The 19,543-nt window shown below is 36.4% G+C and overlaps 2 protein-coding genes across 2 annotated transcripts; both read right to left on the reverse strand.

Annotated features, from left to right (window-relative positions):
- Positions 1-417: 417 nt before the first annotated feature.
- On the reverse strand, positions 418-4,213 carry LOC109090461 (eukaryotic translation initiation factor 1A, X-chromosomal). The gene is made up of 7 exons (XM_019104274.2): positions 4,060-4,213; positions 2,824-2,907; positions 2,244-2,347; positions 2,015-2,065; positions 1,852-1,933; positions 1,620-1,711; positions 418-791 (listed from the first exon to the last, which is right to left on the reverse strand). The coding sequence occupies exons 1-7, from the start codon at positions 4,073-4,075 to the stop codon at positions 786-788; spliced, it is 435 nt and encodes a 144-aa protein (XP_018959819.1). The 5' UTR covers positions 4,076-4,213; the 3' UTR covers positions 418-785.
- A 345-nt stretch (positions 4,214-4,558) lies between these two features.
- Positions 4,559-17,995, reverse strand: LOC109090456 (ribosomal protein S6 kinase alpha-3-like). Its single transcript, XM_042723797.1, has 22 exons — positions 17,595-17,995; positions 15,591-15,626; positions 13,097-13,213; positions 12,903-12,984; positions 12,695-12,775; positions 12,459-12,538; positions 12,021-12,127; positions 11,745-11,782; positions 11,459-11,601; positions 11,302-11,372; positions 11,139-11,227; positions 10,968-11,032; positions 9,096-9,198; positions 8,883-9,013; positions 8,672-8,797; positions 8,363-8,452; positions 8,113-8,271; positions 7,652-7,813; positions 7,470-7,546; positions 7,226-7,343; positions 6,998-7,138; positions 4,559-5,807 (listed from the first exon to the last, which is right to left on the reverse strand). The coding sequence occupies exons 1-22, from the start codon at positions 17,655-17,657 to the stop codon at positions 5,685-5,687; spliced, it is 2,202 nt and encodes a 733-aa protein (XP_042579731.1). The 5' UTR covers positions 17,658-17,995; the 3' UTR covers positions 4,559-5,684.
- Positions 17,996-19,543: the final 1,548 nt, after the last annotated feature.

Here is a 19,543-nt window from a genome sequence, read left to right on the forward strand (position 1 = left end):
CATCCAAACTTTTTTGGTCTACTGCGTGACCAAACTATAAGGTCTAAGAAAAAAATATTCTACACAGAACCTGAAAACCTCTAATACTTATCGAGACTATGACCATTTTAACCAGAACCTGTAAGCCTCAAGGACAGAAATGTCTACCAACGGTTATGACTGTATGATTTGTAATCAATTCATTTTTAGGAAACAAAGAAATTAGATAATAGTAGTACTACTGCCAACTAGTGGACAAAATAGGATACTGCTACTTTCATTCCGTTCAAACTGATGGGGACAACCCAAATTTTTTTTTTTTTTCAGGCATAGCAAAAATGCATGCAAGTAAATGAAGAAGACAGTGTGAATGGAGAAAATATAATACAGAAAAAAGAAAGCAACTATACAAGAAATAAAATTCAGTCCAAACAGATAAAAGGCTTGACTTTTTATTGTAAATTCTGGATTTCTTTGCATTTTAAATTCCACTACATACAGTGGAACACAATATAAATACTTTAAAATCATAACAAAACTATGCAGTCTGTGTTGTGTGGTTGTCATTGAATGACAAAAAGGCCGCGATTGTTGTGACAGTCAGAATGCTCGGAGAAGACCTGTAGTGAGATTACGCAGTGGAGAGAGAGAAACCGATAGAGATAAGCAGTAAGCTCCCGAGTGTTTCCCTGAGGGAGGCCGCAGTAGGATATGGGGCATCAGTTATGCCCAAGCTGCAATTTTTCCCCAACAAGAAGGTTTTCTCTTCTCTCAGTGTAACAATATAACCCACCAGCAGCCGTGACTCAGATCTGTGAGAGAGGGCAGAAACAAACACATAAATTTACATAAAATTCCAAAAACTTCAGTATGTTGTTCTAACCTTAAAAGAGATGCTTAATAGACCAGAGCAGTCAGACACAGTTTGTTTTAATAAAGTTTATGCATAACATCTATATTTTCCATTCAAAGGTTTGGGGTCAATAAGACTTTCTCAGTTTTCTTCAGAGTTTCTTCATGTTGTTAAAGACTCTTAGGGGCCATTCACACAGAATGCATCTTTGTGTCTAATGGAAAAATAGCGTATTGGAATGGAAAAAATGCATTCTGCGTGAATCCCCTTATGCTGTACAATGCTACATTTAATTAATCAAAAATGCAGTAAAAACAGCAATAATATAAAATGTTATGACAATTTAAAATAACACTTCTATTATAACATTTTTAAAAAAGATTTAGTTTTCAGCATCATTAATCCAGTTTTCAGTGTCATATGATCCTTCAGAAATAATTCTAATATGCGGATTTGATGCACAAGAAACATTTATTTTATTGTTTTGATTTTATTGTTAACATTAATGTTGAAAGCAGTTATGCTGCTTAATATTTTTGTGGAAACTGATCAATTTTTTCTGGATTCTAGAAAGTAGGAATCTTTTGTAACATTTTTGTAACATTAAAAAAAAAAAAAAAAAAAAAAAAAAATCACCCAAACTCTTGAATATTATTATATTAGTTTTTAGTACAGTAGAAATATAGTTATACAGGCAATAGAAACTTAAATTCCAGAACTTCGATATTTGTCACTTATAAAAAAAAGAAAGAAAAAGTGTTATGATAAAAACAACTCAAATACGTACGTCATCAATGTCCTCATCGTCACTCCCAATATCATCAAACTGAATCTCATCATCGTCTCCAGGTCCAAATGTGTCTGTTTCATTGATTTTAGCTGCAGGAAAGAAACAAGATTAGCCAAGAGTCTTCACTTGCATGTATCTATGTCATCTGACACTTACAATTTTGGGCGATTTGTTTTAGTACCATGACATTTCCATAAAACATTTCCAGTAAACAGAGTCTGAGACTCACCGTGTTCTGGAAGCTCTCCATAGGCTTTAAGACTGCGGGCCTCATCTGCATTGTACTTTAAAATGACATCTGCTTTGGTATCCTGTGAAATACATATTCAAGAATTCAAAAACCTTTAATTTTTATAATAAAATATCAAATGACAAATTGCAAAAAAACCTACCTGGTAATCTCGAAGACCAACAAGAACTATGTCAGACGTGTTGATCCAAACCTAAAGGAAATATAACAGTATGTTTAATACTTGGGCAAGAAAAAAAAAGTTCTGCTAGGTATGCAGAAATAAGAGAGGTAAAATGAGTAAAATGACTCTATACAAATTATCTATACAGCCATAGAAATATGAAAGTCATTCAGATCCATAAACCTACAGATCATTAACATCAGCAAACCTTTTTCCGGAGCTTTCCTCGAATGTGGCAGAGTCGCTTGACCCCATCAAAGCACATGGCCTCAAGCCTTCCATTTCCCAGCATTTTCAGCACCTGACCATATTCTGGCACAAGACAAGGATAATTCTTGGATAAATGAACTGGTTTCTTTGCATGCACACGCACGCGCGCACACACACACACACACACACACACACACACACACACACACACACACACACACACATTACAGAGCAAACATTTGGGGTCGATAGGATTTAATGTTTTTGGAAGAACCAAACAAAAATAGAACAGAAAGAGTAATATTATTACAATTTAAATGAAATATTTAATATATTTTAAAATGTATTCCTGTGATGGCAAAGTTGAATTTTCAGAATCATTACTACAGTCTTCAGTGCCACATAATCCTTCAGGAATCATTTAAAATTATTTATTTTAAACGTTAACATTTATCAAATATGATACACACTTACTGATCCCAAACCTTTGAGTAATTGTCATTTATTTGCACATATACAGAGGGCCAAATAATTGGCGGATTTGAATTCTATCCCACATGTTGTTGATGTTTCCTTACCCTGGCCATCCTCCTTGAAAACCAGCTCTCTCTTCTCGGATTCGTTCTCATTCTTACCACGTCGCCGATTTTTACCTCCTTTACCTATAGAGATGAAATGAACACTTTGAATTACCGAATCTTGTACATAATAAGCAGATATCAGATCTTCCCCTATGTTTCAGTTCCCTCTCTCATCCTGGATATCACCTATTCCCAAATCTACAATACTGGATTCAATTAAAACCCGATGGACACTTGTACATCTATTTACATACACGTGGCACACTGTATATGTAGTAATAGGGCTCACAGGCATTTATTTTTGCTCAGAATATTCACATTAACCCCTTACAGCCTGCTGTATCACATCTGACACAAGAATGATACATTTCTTTTGCCCTCTGATTGACAGTTTATACTTTTTTAGTAAGTACAAGGCCTTTTAGTATAATACCTTTTAGTGTATTCATAGCATGTGTCTTTAACATACATAATCTTAAACATACATAACTTTTTATATCGTTAGCAATATTTCAAGATAAACATTTATTGGACTGAAGCAACTTAGGTTTACGTGAAGTATTCTTTTATCTTTTATTTATTTAATTTTTTTAAAAGTTAACATTTATCAAATATGAAACAAGTCAGAAGAAGGTTTTTGAAGAATAATAATGATAATAATAATAATAATAATCTAGAGCACCTTTCCAAAGCCCAAGGTTGCTCTACAAAACTGGGTTTATTTGTACATCTCTCAATCATTTAATTGCACTGCTTTATGTTTTGCCCCACAACAACAACAAAACTACAGAGCTTTTAACATAAAATTAAGCATTCAATATTTCTAGACTATTATATTATTATATTATCATTATATTATCAGGGGACATAGTGGCAATTTTAGATTTTGAGGGCAAGTCCAATAACTTTTATTTACAAACAGAAATTCATTTTATCACTATTATTTTATGTCAGATCTGGTTAGCATACCATAAATTTGCCAGTTAATTGAATTACACACAAATGACATACAAAAGGCAGGTGTGACGCAACACAAAAAGGGTAACTTTACAGGGGACAAACTGTCTGGTTGTACACATCAGTGTCAGCATCGTAAAAACACACTACAGCTCGCTTGGCGCCCGTTAGAGCTCGTGGTTTGGTCACGTTGCCGCCGCATTGCTCGCACAGGCCGCGTGATTTCATTCAGCTCCGTTAACAACTGCTCAAACAATAGTGTTATATTTCCCTTACCTTTATTCTTTGGCATGTTCGGATTACAAAAAACCGCTGTCTTTGTTCAGTGATGTCGTATAACAAAGTATATGAATAAAGAAATGCTAAATTTCAAGGAAGCGGATGTCAAATGATTATCATCTCCCTTTTTTCTGAAGACTTCCGCTTAAGCAGTTATCCACGCATGCGCAATTTTACATTCAAACTTTATTTATACTGTCAAAGACATTTCATTGGGCAGGAAATACAAAGCGCCAAAATACATTTTAAAGGTTTCAGTGCTGCGGAGTAATTCGGAGAAAAACATAAAACTGAATTGCAAGATTTATTTTACTTAAACTTAATCAGATAGTGGCCAGAAGAGATCACTAGGACATATTTCTCACTTGCACTGTTATTATTGAAATACAGCAGCAACAATAAAAAAAGAAGAGTGTAACTAATTCATGTAAATTAATTCCAGAACATGAAGACGTCTCACCAAACATGTGGCCTCACATACAGACATACACATACATTAACATAAAAAAACAGTTCATTGCAATGTATAAAAATAATACATTCTGAATAGTCTTTAAAATTATGATTGAGAAAATCGGAACAATCTTGGTTAATATAGCCTGCATATTTCCCTTTAATTTCATGAAGTGAATGAACATCAAGAAATACAAATAAGGAGTGTTAGGAATCACTTAAGAGTAAGACAGCAGTATATTGGCCATTCCCAGTAAAAAACAAAAAATCAAAACTGCACTTATATATCCGTCTACCATCAGCTCCTACATAATATTATCATATTCATTATAGAAGATACAGCATACAAGTGCTCTCATATAAGTTCTGATGAGTAGCTCTTATATGAATGGTATCGGTCTGTTGGAGAGGAGGAAGATTTAAAGAATGAGGTCACTATTTGGATTGCCTTTTTTGCAAATCAAATGCCCTTTAAGACACATGTGCATGACAAAGGGTTTTTGGACCACTTTGCCCAATTAAAACACTACATCAACACAAAATACTTGGTTTGTGACACACTACATCTCTAGGGACATACAATGAGGATTGTACGTTTACTTGCATAGTTCTCTTTGATTTCAACACTGCACCATGTTTAAACACCATCTGAAGTTGCGTGTAGAGGCATTACTGACTGACAGCTCTTTCTTTCAAAAGGAAAAGCTTGAGTAAGCCATTTCAGCACGTGAGGTCCGTCTTGAAGAGGGTGGGCACAGCTGTGATCAGATGATAATACTAGCAATAGTACGGCTCCATGCAAATCGCTAGACATGACATCACCACCACCACAATACAGAAAACAAACTGTCTCTTAACATCATCATTATCATTATCTCCACACAGACTCACAGAAATATTTTCATATTCATATATAATCCCATATGAAGTACATTTCTAGAGTATTCTCATAAAACAATTGTACATGAATTTAATATTCTCCTAAGAGCGTTTTATAATTTTCTACATGATGATGCATTGATGGTGAATAACAAGAACTAAAAAAAAAAATTAAAAAAAAAGTGTTTGTTTTTTTTTGGCTTGGGCTGCCATTCCATGACGACAGTAGAACCACCATACATCTCACAAATTTATGTGCCATTTGTAGTTTGGGGTTTAAATCTAGACGTTCACAGGGCAGTAGAGGTCAGCTTTTTGACGCCACGACGCTGAGCGAGTGTGGAGCATCCCACCGGGTCCAGTACGGGAGAAACATTTCTGTTCAGGGCTGAATAGGTGGCTGCCATTGCTCCCTGAGATAAAATGGAAAATAATAAGAATACAGTCAAACAGAAGCATTAAGTATTATAATTAGTGCTGGGCAATGATTACAAATTGTAATCGCATGATTTTTTCGCATTGTTATGTGCAAAATTCAATGATGAATTCAAAAGCAGTGTATTGCGCACTTTTATTAAATATTTTTATAATATTTTTATAATTTTTTTATTAAATAAGGTGCTTTTTTACAGCAGTATTCCCTTTACATAGTAGCAGTTAAATTATTTATTGTAAATCTCAACTTAAACATTACTGTAATCAAATTCAATATAAAACCAAAGCTATCTGCCACTGCCAGGGCATTAACGTTTTGTCTAGTGAAAGTGACGTGACATACAGCCAAGTCTGGTGACCCATACTCGGAATTCGTGCTCTGCATTTAACCCATCCAAAGCGCACACAAACACCGGTGAATACACACCCGGAGCAGTGGACAGCCATTTTTACAGCCTCGATCATAACGTTATAACAGACACCTTCAGAGTAGAGACTTGCACTCTCGCGGGACCCAACGCTGCGCAACAGAGTAACACGTGTTCGCCACGTTGAGCTATGTAGACAGTCACAGATCTGTTGATTTCAGGAACACATTGGCCAAAAGTATTTAAGTTAGAATACACTCACCGCTCAAAAGTTCTTGGGCAGTGCTGAAAATTGTGTGCTTATGAATCATCTCAACACACGAAGTGTAGACATTATGGAAGATTCATTGTGCATTTATTCATTGTGTTATAACAGAGATATGAGCCATGGCATGCACGCAGCAGCCCACGCTTGCTTTTCTGTTAAAAATAACAGTGAATAGTGGTTTTTATTGGGAGCATTCATGTGAGCGCTGCAGCAGTCTTAGGCCCACCCCAAATGCTCTCATTGGTTGAGATGCGTAATGATGCCCATCCCAAGCCAGTACTGATCAACATCCCACCCCTCCTGGGACCCATGGTTTGTCCGTATGTGTATCCAGAGCCAGTGAGCAATGGACTTTCAAAAACTGCATTTATGCGCAATAAAATAACGGTCTGCATTAATTAATGCAATAACACAATATCGCGTTAACTTGCCCAGCACTAATTATAATGATATTTCAGGACTATTGGGGTGACAAGGAAACCATGATTCAATTTGCTAGCTTCACATTTGAAACTATTATTGCAAAGCAAACCTTCACTAGATGAGGTGCATCCTGGCGGTTAAGTTGGTATTTTGGTAGCTGGTCCTTGTTGACTATCCATGGATGACGAAGAACTTGAGCAGCAGTCAATCTCTTATGAGGATCAACGTGAAGCATCTTTGATACCAGGTCCTGTCACCAAAGAGGTTTAAAGACTATATATCAAATACATAAACATGAGGCTAAGGAAGTCTGATAAACAAAAGGAGGGCTTTCAACCTTAGCCTCGAACGATACAGAATTCCAATATCCTCCAGAAAGGGAGAATTTCCCACTGCCAATCCGAACCAGAATTTCTTCCGGTGTATCTTCCGGGCCATTAGCAAATGGAGTGAACCTGAAGGATAGATAAGAGCAGTGAGTTTTTAAACTGATATGAATATTGTTTTTGAACTAAATCAAGATCTATATGCAACAGAAAAATGCATGCAGAAAATCTGACTTGTACAGTATGTTAATGTACCCTGTAAGCATGGTATAAAGGAGAACTCCAAGACTCCAGATATCACAGGCTGCATCATAGCCTTGCTTCTTCAGGACCTGAGGGGATAACACAAGCCCAAATAACAGATTACTGAAAATAACTTACAAAATAATATAATATAGATATATCTAGCCTCTCATATAAAAAAAATCAAAAGGTACCTCTGGAGCAACAAAGTTAGCAGTGTAGCAAGGTGTCATCAGCAGTCCATTTTCTGCTCTGAGTTGTTTGGCAAAACCAAAATCACAGATCCTGATTGATTCTGGGTTCCCTGATTCGTCCACGTACAGGATATTACTGGGCTTTAGGTCTCTGTGTACTACCTGTAACCAAAGTGACAATCTATTTACCTTGATAACAAATATACAGTATAAACATGAAATATTTAAATTAATCTATATTTATTTAATAACCAAAGTGCATATCTATGAGCCATAACAACTCAAAATAAATATATACATCTAAGATATGTATTTAAATAAATTAAAATAACTAAAATAAAAAAATTTGATCGAAGGCACACCAAAAAATATATTTCAATGGTGTAACAGTGTACTTAATTACCCTGGCTAAATTAAATCTTACTCAGTAATGTTTGCTGTGTGTGCGAGAATGCTCTTACGCCTTGGGCATGCAGATATTCAACAGTCTTTGTAATGGTGTGCAGGACAGCACTGGCCTCTCTCTCAGAGAAAAACTTTTGTCGGAGGATTTTATCCAGTAGTTCTCCACCTTTCATCAGCTCTGTGACCAGGTACACCGATCGCCCATCATCGAACACCTATAAACCCACAAAGACTCTGAATAACAGGAGACAAAACCTGAGACTTTCCAGTTATAAGTGTCCTACAGGCACACAAACAATCCCTCACGTCTTTCAGAGTGATGATGTTGGGATGTTGTCCATAACGCAGCAGAATCTCAACCTCCTCGGTTGGATCTCTCCTCTCCTTACTGATAATCTGCAATCCAACCATTGAAACCAAATGCAGCCTTGGTGAGCATAAGAATCATCTTTTAAAATCATACCAACCCTAATCTTGTGAACGTTAGTGAGCAATACACATGGAAAAAACTCTTTTACATCTGACAAGGCAATCAGAACTGCCAACACAGCTCTCTATAAAACTAGAAGAACCATGAAGACATCAGTGACAAAACAGATGTAGAGATATATTTACCTTGACTGCATAGTCCATGCCTGTGTTCTTGTGCACACAACGCTTGCAGATGGAGTAAGAGCCCACACCAATGTCTTCTTTAACATCATATACATCCGTGAACTGAAGCATGCTCCGGTGGGGTTGCTGTATAACATAGATGAATGCACTTTATTCCCATGTGTACTGATGTTGCAGGTGTGAGAGAAGTGTGTGAGTGACGCAAGGATACCTGCAGTATGCCGCTCATGTTGAGGTGGCTCTGAATGGGTGGCTGGCTCTCCTCTTCTACTCCAGGGGCAACAAAGCTAAACCCTCTGAAGAGCTGATGGGCATTGGCACTTGGAGGGACACCAGGAGAGTCTGGGACAAACGAAAAAGTAACCTGAGTACCAGTAGATTGTTGGGATTATAATATATTACATTATATTTGCATCGCACACACCTCGTGGGGTTTTGGCAGTGAACTCCAAGTCAAAGTAAATTGTGTCGTCTGGCCTCTGGTTGACTGGTTTAAAGGGAGGAGTCACTTCCTTTCTGTATAATTTCTAGAGGGATAAAAAAACTCATTTAAATTTAAAATATATATAAGAAACTAAATGTTTAAAAATCAGTGCTCTGATGTTACAATTATAGCTGATACTGATAAGCCAATAATTACTTTTCATGTTATAGTTGTTAAATAGTCAATATTGAAATTCTATACTATTTTTTGTAAATAAATCAAAAACACGTTTTAGATTGTACAAGTGAATTTAGGCATCACAACATTATAATGTGTAGTATGAAAAATGGGTATTCATTTTAATTTTTTTAAATTAATAATGCTTTAAAGATTCATTTGTGAACAGTTGATGGCAGAAAGGTAATCTAAAAGTTAAAATAGAGGAAATGCACATACATAATTAGATATCCAATTTTAGCTAAAATCTAACCAATAATAAAGGGCACATCGGATACAAAATTCACTTTTACATGGTGTTTGCATATAAATGTGTCTAAGCAGTGGACACAACCACCCTACAATGATAAAAATCAATTTGTTTAAATCCCCAAAAAACCTAAACAGTCTCAATTATCAAGCCGTTTTGATTTTCTGAGCAGTATGACATCACCACCGACGGACTGTCCCCTGAGCCAGTAGTACGCTGTCCGTCATTTTTTCCACGCTTGAGCAACTGTAGTGACAACAGTGTCTCACAAGCAAAGAAGGTGTTTTGTAGTTGGATGTAAAAGTGAACATAAAGAGTCTTCATTTTCTCCCGACATGAGAGCCACTGAGTGGATTAGTTTTGTTTTTGACGGTAACACACCACCAATACACAAAAAACAGGGGTGGGGTGAGCAGTAGCTCATTATCACTTTAAAGAGACATGCACTGAAATAGGTCACTGTGAACAGAGCTGTTTTTAACAAGGTAAAAGGGTGTTGTTTTTAGGGTTGGGCGATGTCTACAAAACTGGCATTGGATGATGTGTACAGTGAAACACTGCGATAGACAATGACATGGGGGGGTGTTATGGAAAACAAATAACAATTGCTAACAGTTGACTGTTACATTACAGTACGTAAAAATTCACTTACCATATGAACAGAATAAGGGGAGATGACTGAGGATGATGAAGAATGATTTACAGATCCCGAACACCACTGACAAACATCTAATCTTGTAAAATGTGTGGTAAGTACTGCCGCTCCATAGTATAAACAGAGTACGTGCGATCGCGAATTTCAAAAGTGAAAGTGAAACTAAAAAGAGATTGTGCATTCAAAAGCAGTTTCAGTGCGATTTATATATGGTATAATTACCCAATGATATAACTGAGAAAATACTGAAATACGTATTTTCCTCCCATCGCGTATTTATTCCTTTTAGGTGTTCCGTATTACACGTCCCTTTCTTTCGGTACATAGTATTGGGATGCGGTGGATTGCAGGGGGTATGGGGGGGTGGTTTGGGTGGTGGCTATGCCGGCTGATGTCTATCAGCCATCGGTGATGGACAATGGCATCGTCTATCAGCCCATCCCTAGTTGTTTTACAGAATTATTGAAGAATTTTAATCAAAGTATGTTGCAGACTTTTCATGAGGATCCTAAAGAATCATATCACCTGAAAAACAGTCATCGGATGTCCCCTTTAACTGATACCGATAAATGAAAATCCTCTAATCACAGCAGCAACATGAGGATGTTTAGATGATTTTTTATATCTGTGAAACACATTTTTCTTAAAAACTTTGATTCCTCATATAAGAAAATTAATCCTGGAACTTGTGATTATTGCAAGGTTATTCGATGACTGAATAAAAACTTACATTCCAGTCAATTGTGCTGAAGAACGAATGTCTTTTGATCTCTTCTACTCCATCAGGCCCGGCTCCTGAAATTCCAATCCCAACAATCAATGAACAGACTGAAATCCACCAAATTTACTCAGCATGTACAACCTGTTCTTGGAAAACTAGTAGAAAATGAGCTTTCCTCACCTAAGCGGTTGCCTGCATTCCTCTTGAACAGATTGCGGAGCAGAGACTGGGCCTCTGGGCTAAGAAACGGAGGCATGCCCAGCTTGGCCCTGGAGTCACAGAAACCAACATCAGTACAAAGACTCCATTATAAAGATCAGCGTTTTAAGTAAATATGACTTACTTTAAGATCATTGTCATGGTCTCCTTTCGGTCTTTTCCTTGGAATGGAAGCGTTCCGGTCAGCATTTCGAACTGAGGAGGTAGAAATACATCACAATCACTGCACTGTGACACAAAAATTATGTTGTAATATACAAATACAATATTAACCCTCTTACCATTAGCACACCATAGGACCACCAATCAGCACTGTGAGTGTGACCTCTGCGGTTAACCACCTCTGGAGCCATATATTCCACCGTACCACAGAAAGAATATGCCTTGTTCTCATGGTCAATGGACTCTTTACTCAACCCAAAGTCTAGGAAACACACACAAAGACACAACAAATCTTACATGCACTAAGACTTATCATTGTGAGATTCTCACAAAATGCTCAAAAAGACAAATCTGAAACTATGATGAACTATGAAGATACCCTTATTAGTGATAAAACACACATACCTGTAAGTTTGATGTGTCCATCATTATCCAAAAGAATACTGAAAGAGATCCAAATTTTGTTATCTTATGCAAATGTACAATCCATTGAGTTACTCAAAGTGTGATTATTAGAAACATCCTATTATGTGGATGGATTACAATTATTTATTGATTAGAATTATTAAAATATTTGTAGTATATAATTTGTTCTTAAACATGTAGTTACTATGCACTTTGCTGTTGTACTTTGAGCCGAGACACCTCACACTTTACTTAATATGTGGGTGAGAAGCATACTTTTCTGGTTTGAGATCTCTGTAGATGATTCCCAGTCCATGTAAATGGTCCAAGGCCAAAGCCAGCTCTGCAAGGTAGAACTTTACATCCTCCTCAGTAAACATCACCTACATAAAGAGGGGTAGAAGAATTAGCAGAACTTCATCTATTCTTACATTATTTTAAACTGTTCATTCATATTTTAATTGAGATTTACAAGTACACCATCATTCAAACGTTTAAAGTCGGTATGATTTTTTTTTCTTTGCAAGAAATTGATATTTTTATTTAGCACGGATGGATTTGTTACAAAAACTACTGTTCTTATAAACATTCTATTTGTCAAAGACTGGAGTAATGATGCTGAAAATTCAGCTTTGCCATCATAGGAATATATTACATTTTTAAATAGATTAGATTATAAAAAAAAAAAAAATTGTCCCTAGACACATAATTCACCTCTTTAGACAGGCGAGTGAAGAGATCTCCGCCTCTGAGAAAGTCCAGAATCAAATAGAGTTTGCCTTCTGTCTGAAACGCTGAGGAATCAAAATTAAAGATTTAAGATTTGTAACACGTGCCTTTAAATATAATTAGCAATAAGAAGTTGTACTGCAAGTTCAATTAAAGTTCAACAGAAACACACAACCATGAAGCGTAAGAATCTGATCGGTGATGGGAGGTCAATAACTCACCATAGTGCAGTTTAACAATAAAAGGATGGTTGACCTCAACTAGTATGTCTCTCTCCATCTTTGTACGCATTCGATCTCGTACTGAAACCACACACACCCAAACAAAAACATTATGAATCCCCATTATAAAAACTTCAATAATAATGCACTGACAGCAAATGCTTTTAAAGAAGTTGTCAACACATAAAACAATATACAAAACACACACCTTTCAATGTAGCTTTCTTCAGTACTTTCATAGCATAGAGCTGTCCTGCATCGGGCCCAGTTATCTTCTTGACAAGGAACACCTGCAGAAGCATGCGCCATTATTAAATGAAAACCAACAGAATGATGGTTCTGCATGTAAACACAATAATAAAAATGGATAACGTTCGATTTTCTCATATGTGAGCAGTTCACCTTGCCAAAAGATCCCTGGCCCAGCACCTTGCAGAGTTCAAACTGTCGTGTGTCCGCTTTTTCCGAACCCTCCTTGACGTGGTGAGTGATGCTGATTTCCTTGACCAAGCCCTCATCCTATGAGGGAGACATATGAGGTATGAGGATGCTTGTATCAATAACAGGACATGCAGTACAACATCAAACCAGCAATCACAGAACATGTCTCTTCTTCTGTTCTTTTGAAAACAGCTATCACAGCTGTGTAACTTAAAAAAAAAATTGTCAAATAACACACTATCACTTCAACACGTTAAATACAAACTCATGCCCAAAAAAAGATCTGAGAGTCAAGCAAACACACACACACACACACACACACACACACACACACACACACACACACACACACACACACACAGAGGATGTTAAAGAGAAGCCTGGATAGCTGGTGTCTCTGCAGAGGAGCAGCATGCCATAGCCTGTAGGAGGAGAGAGAGAATAAACACCAAATAAAAAAAGCAAAGGGTAAAAAACAGGCCCATCTGACTAACTGAATGAATAAATGTCTGAACACCCACAACTAACCAGAAGATGAACTCTAGATGCTAAAATACTAACTTAAAGATAATATGTATTAGATAGAGCTAAAAGTGCTACACTCAACTTCATATCATGTATCATCTTCTTCCCTTCTTTTATTCCCTTCTTTCACACTCTCTTTCTCTTAACATACACTTGAGATGAGAAACAGAGTGGGACTGGCTTATAATCTAGTCATACACACAGAGTTCTATCAATAGATTGCACACACCAGTCTGCCAATATGAATGAAACTGAATGGTGGATGACATCTGATATTCTATCGATGGTGGAAAAAGACCACAGATGTCGATATTCACCAAAGAGGTGATAAATGATGAAAAGATGTTATTGGTGTAATATATTGTTGGTGCAAAAACAGGTCAGAAACATGTGTATATGTGCACAGTAACAATTTGAGAGCAGATATCTTAAACAAACCCTTTTATTCTGCTACGTTCTTGGTTTTACCATGTTTTTTGCCAGACTATGTACTTCATTAATAATCAAAGCTTCTCTCCTGACCTGCTTTCACTAGCATTTCGAGCTGCCAGAATAGTTAGAAGCTCACCAATGACAGACAGTGCTGTTTGTTTCATAAACATGGATCTTTTAATAAGTCCGCAAGGTTGACTTATTAAGAATATAAGGATAAACTCACCAATATGTAGACAATAACAGAACGCATTAATAGCTGTTAATACATCATAAATGTTAGCATGTATTGACCAATCAGCATCCACGACAAGATTTATCTATTTCAAAATGTCCCTTTTTGAAATAGACCAATTTACACTTCAAAACAAGCTGGTGACAGTCTAATGCTGCTCTGAGGTTGCATAAATGCATTTACACAGCCATATGCAACAGTATATTTTGACACTAAGTGCTGAGATGGGTCAGAGCAGAAATATTTCAGTCTGGCTTTTATGTGGCATTGTGTTTTTACAGTGAGTTTGAGCAGGAACAGAACAGCCTGTAAAATAATTAGCATTAATTAGATGGAGATTTATATGGAATGTCATTGTATTTAACTCAGAACACAGCTGTATTTAGTATAATGTATTATTCTCTTACATAATACATGTAATATTAATGACGACTGAGGGACACCTCACAACAGGAACAGGAAGTGAGCGTGGGTGTTGCACACACTTTGTCAAGATCTTGACTCTCAATAACAATCCTTCCCACATACACATAAATACAATGGGACAAGCCTAAATATACACTACTGCTCAAAAGTCTGGGGTCAGTAGGTACGTTTTTGAAAAAAAATTACATTTTAAAATATATTCAAATAAAAAAATTGCTCTTTTAAATTATAATAGCATTGAACAATATTTTTGTTTTACTGCATTTTTGATCTAATAAATGCAGCCTTGGTGAACATAAAGAGTATTATTTAAAAATCATTTAAAATAATCTTACCAACCCAATACTTTTAAATGGTAGTGTACATATATAGTGAGTGAACCCACTTCTCTGGGTCACAAACAGCCCTATCAAGTGATCTGACAGCTTTCAGAAACGTTTCTGCTGGGGTGTTGGAAAATGAAGCTTTGCTTGAAGTGAATGCTGAACATCCTCTTCTCCTGCTGGCCGCTTGCCATGTCACTCATCCATCAGGAAACCAATAAAACCAGGCTGTTCTCTGAGACAGGAAATGTGATGTTTAAAGCTGACTTGCTTACACAGGAAACACATCTTTCAATTGAAAGACAGAGGGGCATTGCAACTGATCAAATTCTCCTCAAGTAGTGAACGAAGAGCTTGTTTGACTTACCGTGAGGAACCCATATCAACTTGAATTGGTGAACTTGGACCCATCAACATAATCAGTTTTGACAGACACAAGTTTGACAGACATATTCTGTTTGACAGACATGTTCTGTCTAATATGCAGACAAAATACATACATGCTTTAACTTACTTGAACAGGAGCATCGTCATCCACCATGGAGTCATCCTAAAAAGCAGGAAAATATGTTATTGCCATCAGGTTAAAACAGCATTTGCAAGGGCTATGATCACAATGTGTCAACTATAACCAAAAAATAAAAAATGAAGTGATCTTCAGGAACAGAAAAGATGCACAGGAAATCACAAGCACAATCTATTAGGGAAAGAAGTTATATTTAAATAACTGTTGCAAACCTCTGTTACTGTAATTTGTAAATATAATGACTCCATGAGGGCTAATGACTATGTGCAACGTCAAATCATCTGACCACATGCTGACATGGGAGTAAAACAGCAGTGTGGAAGATTGTTGTTTACATACAGTCAATCACAGACTAAGTGATTATTTATAGGCCCACACATAAACAGGGGACATAGCAAGCAACGTAGGATGGCTATTTCCAGACCACAGGATTAGCCTGGATCACAGGAAGTTCATTAGGGAAAGAGCATGACCGGACGGAGTCCTAACAGCGTAAGAGAGACAATACCAGTTACTATTTAGCAACCCGGATGACATATTTATCCTAAAGGCAACAGCGCATATAATCGTTCCCCTGGAGTAAGCAGGGGGTTGGTGCCATACTGAAAGTTATTAAAAGATATATAATAAATACTCTAAAAAGTTAAAAGGATCATCACTACTGTTAGATCAATTGATTGTGATTGATTCTGACACTTTCTACACAAATTGTATCTTTCGGCATGACATAACTGCTTGCATATTATATATTTTAGTATTTAATCTATTCTCTGTTTAAAGTTGAATGTAACTCTGCACTGTATATTTTTCAGTGCACTTAATATTCATACAGTATGCACACACTACTGTTTAAAAGGCTCACCAAGGCTGCATTTATTTCATCAAAAGTACAGTAATATCGTAAAATATTACAATGACTATTGTCCGTTTTAATATATTTTATTATGTATTTTAATGAATATTAAATTTACTCCTGTGATGACAAAGACAAATTTTCGTCAGTGTCACATGATCCTTCAGAAAGCATTTTACTATTCTGATTTGGATAATATGCATACTTCTATGTATTTTCATTTAGGATTAGTATGGCTATTTAATGAAATTGTATATTTTTTTGGGTGGGGGGGGGGTTCTTAATGTAATGCACAGACTAAATCTGAACACAGACAGAAACATAAAAGCCTGCAGGGAAAAAAGTGAAAGTCTAAATTGATCGAATTCCGATTAGAGAACAACAGACAGTCCAGGTCCAGAATGCAAAAATGCAGTTGTTTCATAATTTAAGTAACACTTTGGCCATGACTCAAAACCTAATGGACCGTCTACCTACACGGACAGTATTTGGGGGTTTCATAAACTTGTGTTTTGCACATTTATGGCATTTTTTGGCAGGCCTATGACACCCAAAAATGCTGTCTAGGTGTGTTGGGAGCTCACTGGGTTTTGAGAAAATGCCTGTCAGTCAGTCAGTCTATAAGAAGTCAGTTCCCACCCTGTGCTTATTACAACACGCTTACTTAAGTCAAACTTCAACCAGCTACAAAAAGCAAGCAAGTGTCAATTTTAAGTTACAATACACAAGTAAACTTAGATCGAGAAGACACACAGACACTCTCTCTCTCTCTCTCGTGCTGGGCTTGTCTGGTCAAGTCTTGCTTCGATGATTAACTCATTAGAAGTAGTTATGCACTAACAGTTAACATTTAAAAGAAACTCTTCATAACGTTTTTAATACCTCGCTGCATTTCAATCTCGATTTCTAACTATAAATCACGCACTTTTCTGTATTACAGCTATGAGTTTGAAAAGTAACGAAATTCGAAAACGCAAACCTTTTGTCTGAATACAGTGTTTGCAAACTGTAAACTTGTAAGTTAGTCCAAGAATCCACGAGACTGCACACTGACATTCCTCCGTGATACTTATCGGATTAAATGCGATCTCACACAATCTAACAACACTCCTCGATTAAATAAACGTGATATAACCTACCTCATTCTCCATGTGCCCCACAGGCAACTTCTGCCAGGGGTCTGCAAACTGCGCCAGCGGCATCTCTTTGAGTCCCGATCAGTAACTTGCGATCACCCCGTGAACTGATTTGACGCTGCTGTCACTCACTATAAAGTTGCACTTAAAGAGTCCCGCAAAGAGGATGGTCCCTAACTGATGCGTAAACAAAATAATTCAGTTCAGCTGCCTTCTGGGTAGGTTTTACTTCTAAAGTGTCCAGCTCCTCTTCAAGAAAAAAAAAATTCTAAAGATGTTTTTAAGAGCAGAGTAACACTCTTCCGTTCTCGCTCAACATGGCGTCGTCGCTCCGTTCACCTGTCTGTCAGAACGAGGCTGGAGGAAACGTCATCATGCGTCATAGAGCGCGAGAGACTCTGGGGCCACCCACCGATGCCCACCCTGTACATTGGCGCTCAGGTAGTTTAATGGGGTCAATAAGGATATTATATCTATTCAGTAAGGGACTTTTTCATTTCGACTGGTTTTTGAACTATGCATGTGAATCACATTGACTGGAGAATGCTAGCTTGTGCTTCATGTAGAACATTTTGTTTTTAAATCCTTTGGTCACTAAATCAGTTTAAATCTCTTTTCCCCTTCATAAGAAAAACACACATGTGACACTTAATAAATGGAGTGCACAATCAAAGCACTGCAGATGGAAGGGAATCACAAAACAAGAGCTGATAAACACTCATCCAGCAGTAGCAGAGGGCTTAGAAGAAAGCTGATTGAAGGATTGTGCTTTATTCTCACTCTCTGTTTTTGATGAGACCCAGTTTATGAGTGACCCATTTCTTCAAACCACTTCGATTTGCGCTTTGTTTAGTGTGGTGATCATGCACCGGATAAAAAGCAAAAGCAGCATATTCCTACAAACAGTTCTAAAGAGTTTTTTTTGTCAAGTTGTCAATGTTTTGTCATGGTCCCCTGAGTATTAATAGCTGGGAGAGCTCCCCAATATGCTGTTTTTAACCCTGTAAATCCTAATATAAAAAACAAAAATAGTAAAAAAAAAAAAAAAAAAAAAAAAAAAAAAACATTTTAATGGAACAGTTTAATGCAACTTTAGACAAGACATTTTTTTTTAAATGTTTGCATGTATGTTTTGTCATATTTGATACACACATAAAACATATAGTATGACAGCTCTCACTCGAGGAAGAAATAACACCGCAATTTTATTCATATTTATGAATGAAAATATGTAATTTGCAGATAGTGATACTTACATGATAAAATGTATATCGTGTGTGTGATGCTTTTTAACTTGGTGTATGTTAGAATCTAAAAACATGGATAATCAAGTAAACCCAAGCTGGTTTACTTAAATGAGGGGGAAAAAAGATTTAACAGCAAAAATCCACCTTTAACACAATCTGACGTTTTTAGAATTATACTAAAAGTCCTTTTACTTGCTAAAAAGTATAAACTATCAATCAGATAGTTGAAGTGAAGTAAATTATGTAAAACAGGTTTTTCAAAGCTTAGAAATTCATGTATCAAATATAATTTTTATATAGGGTTAAGGAATGTATCAGTTTTCATTTAATTATATCTTTAACAAATAGTAGAAGAACATAAAGGCTTCTACTCACAAAGATTGTATTTGAAATATTTATTTGTAGTTGTATGGTATAAAGTCCACATTGTTTGACACATACATTGCCTGATCATGTTGACTCATCCTAGTCAATGCGGCATCAAGTTTTAACCTTGTGATTCTGATGCCCCCTTTAACATCTCAACAGCATCCTAACATCTATTGCAACAATTGTATTTTTTACTTTCCTGACTCTAAGAGATCTTAAACAAACATTCTTTTAAAACAACCATTAATACACTGGAATTGGCAAATGTGAATATCCCCAGTAACATTTTCTGTAACAAATGCAATTTCTCATAATAAATACATGAAAAACAAAAAC

The sequence above is a fragment of the Cyprinus carpio genome, chromosome B5 (genome assembly GCF_018340385.1).
Source record: "Cyprinus carpio isolate SPL01 chromosome B5, ASM1834038v1, whole genome shotgun sequence".
Lineage (NCBI taxonomy): Eukaryota > Metazoa > Chordata > Actinopteri > Cypriniformes > Cyprinidae > Cyprinus > Cyprinus carpio.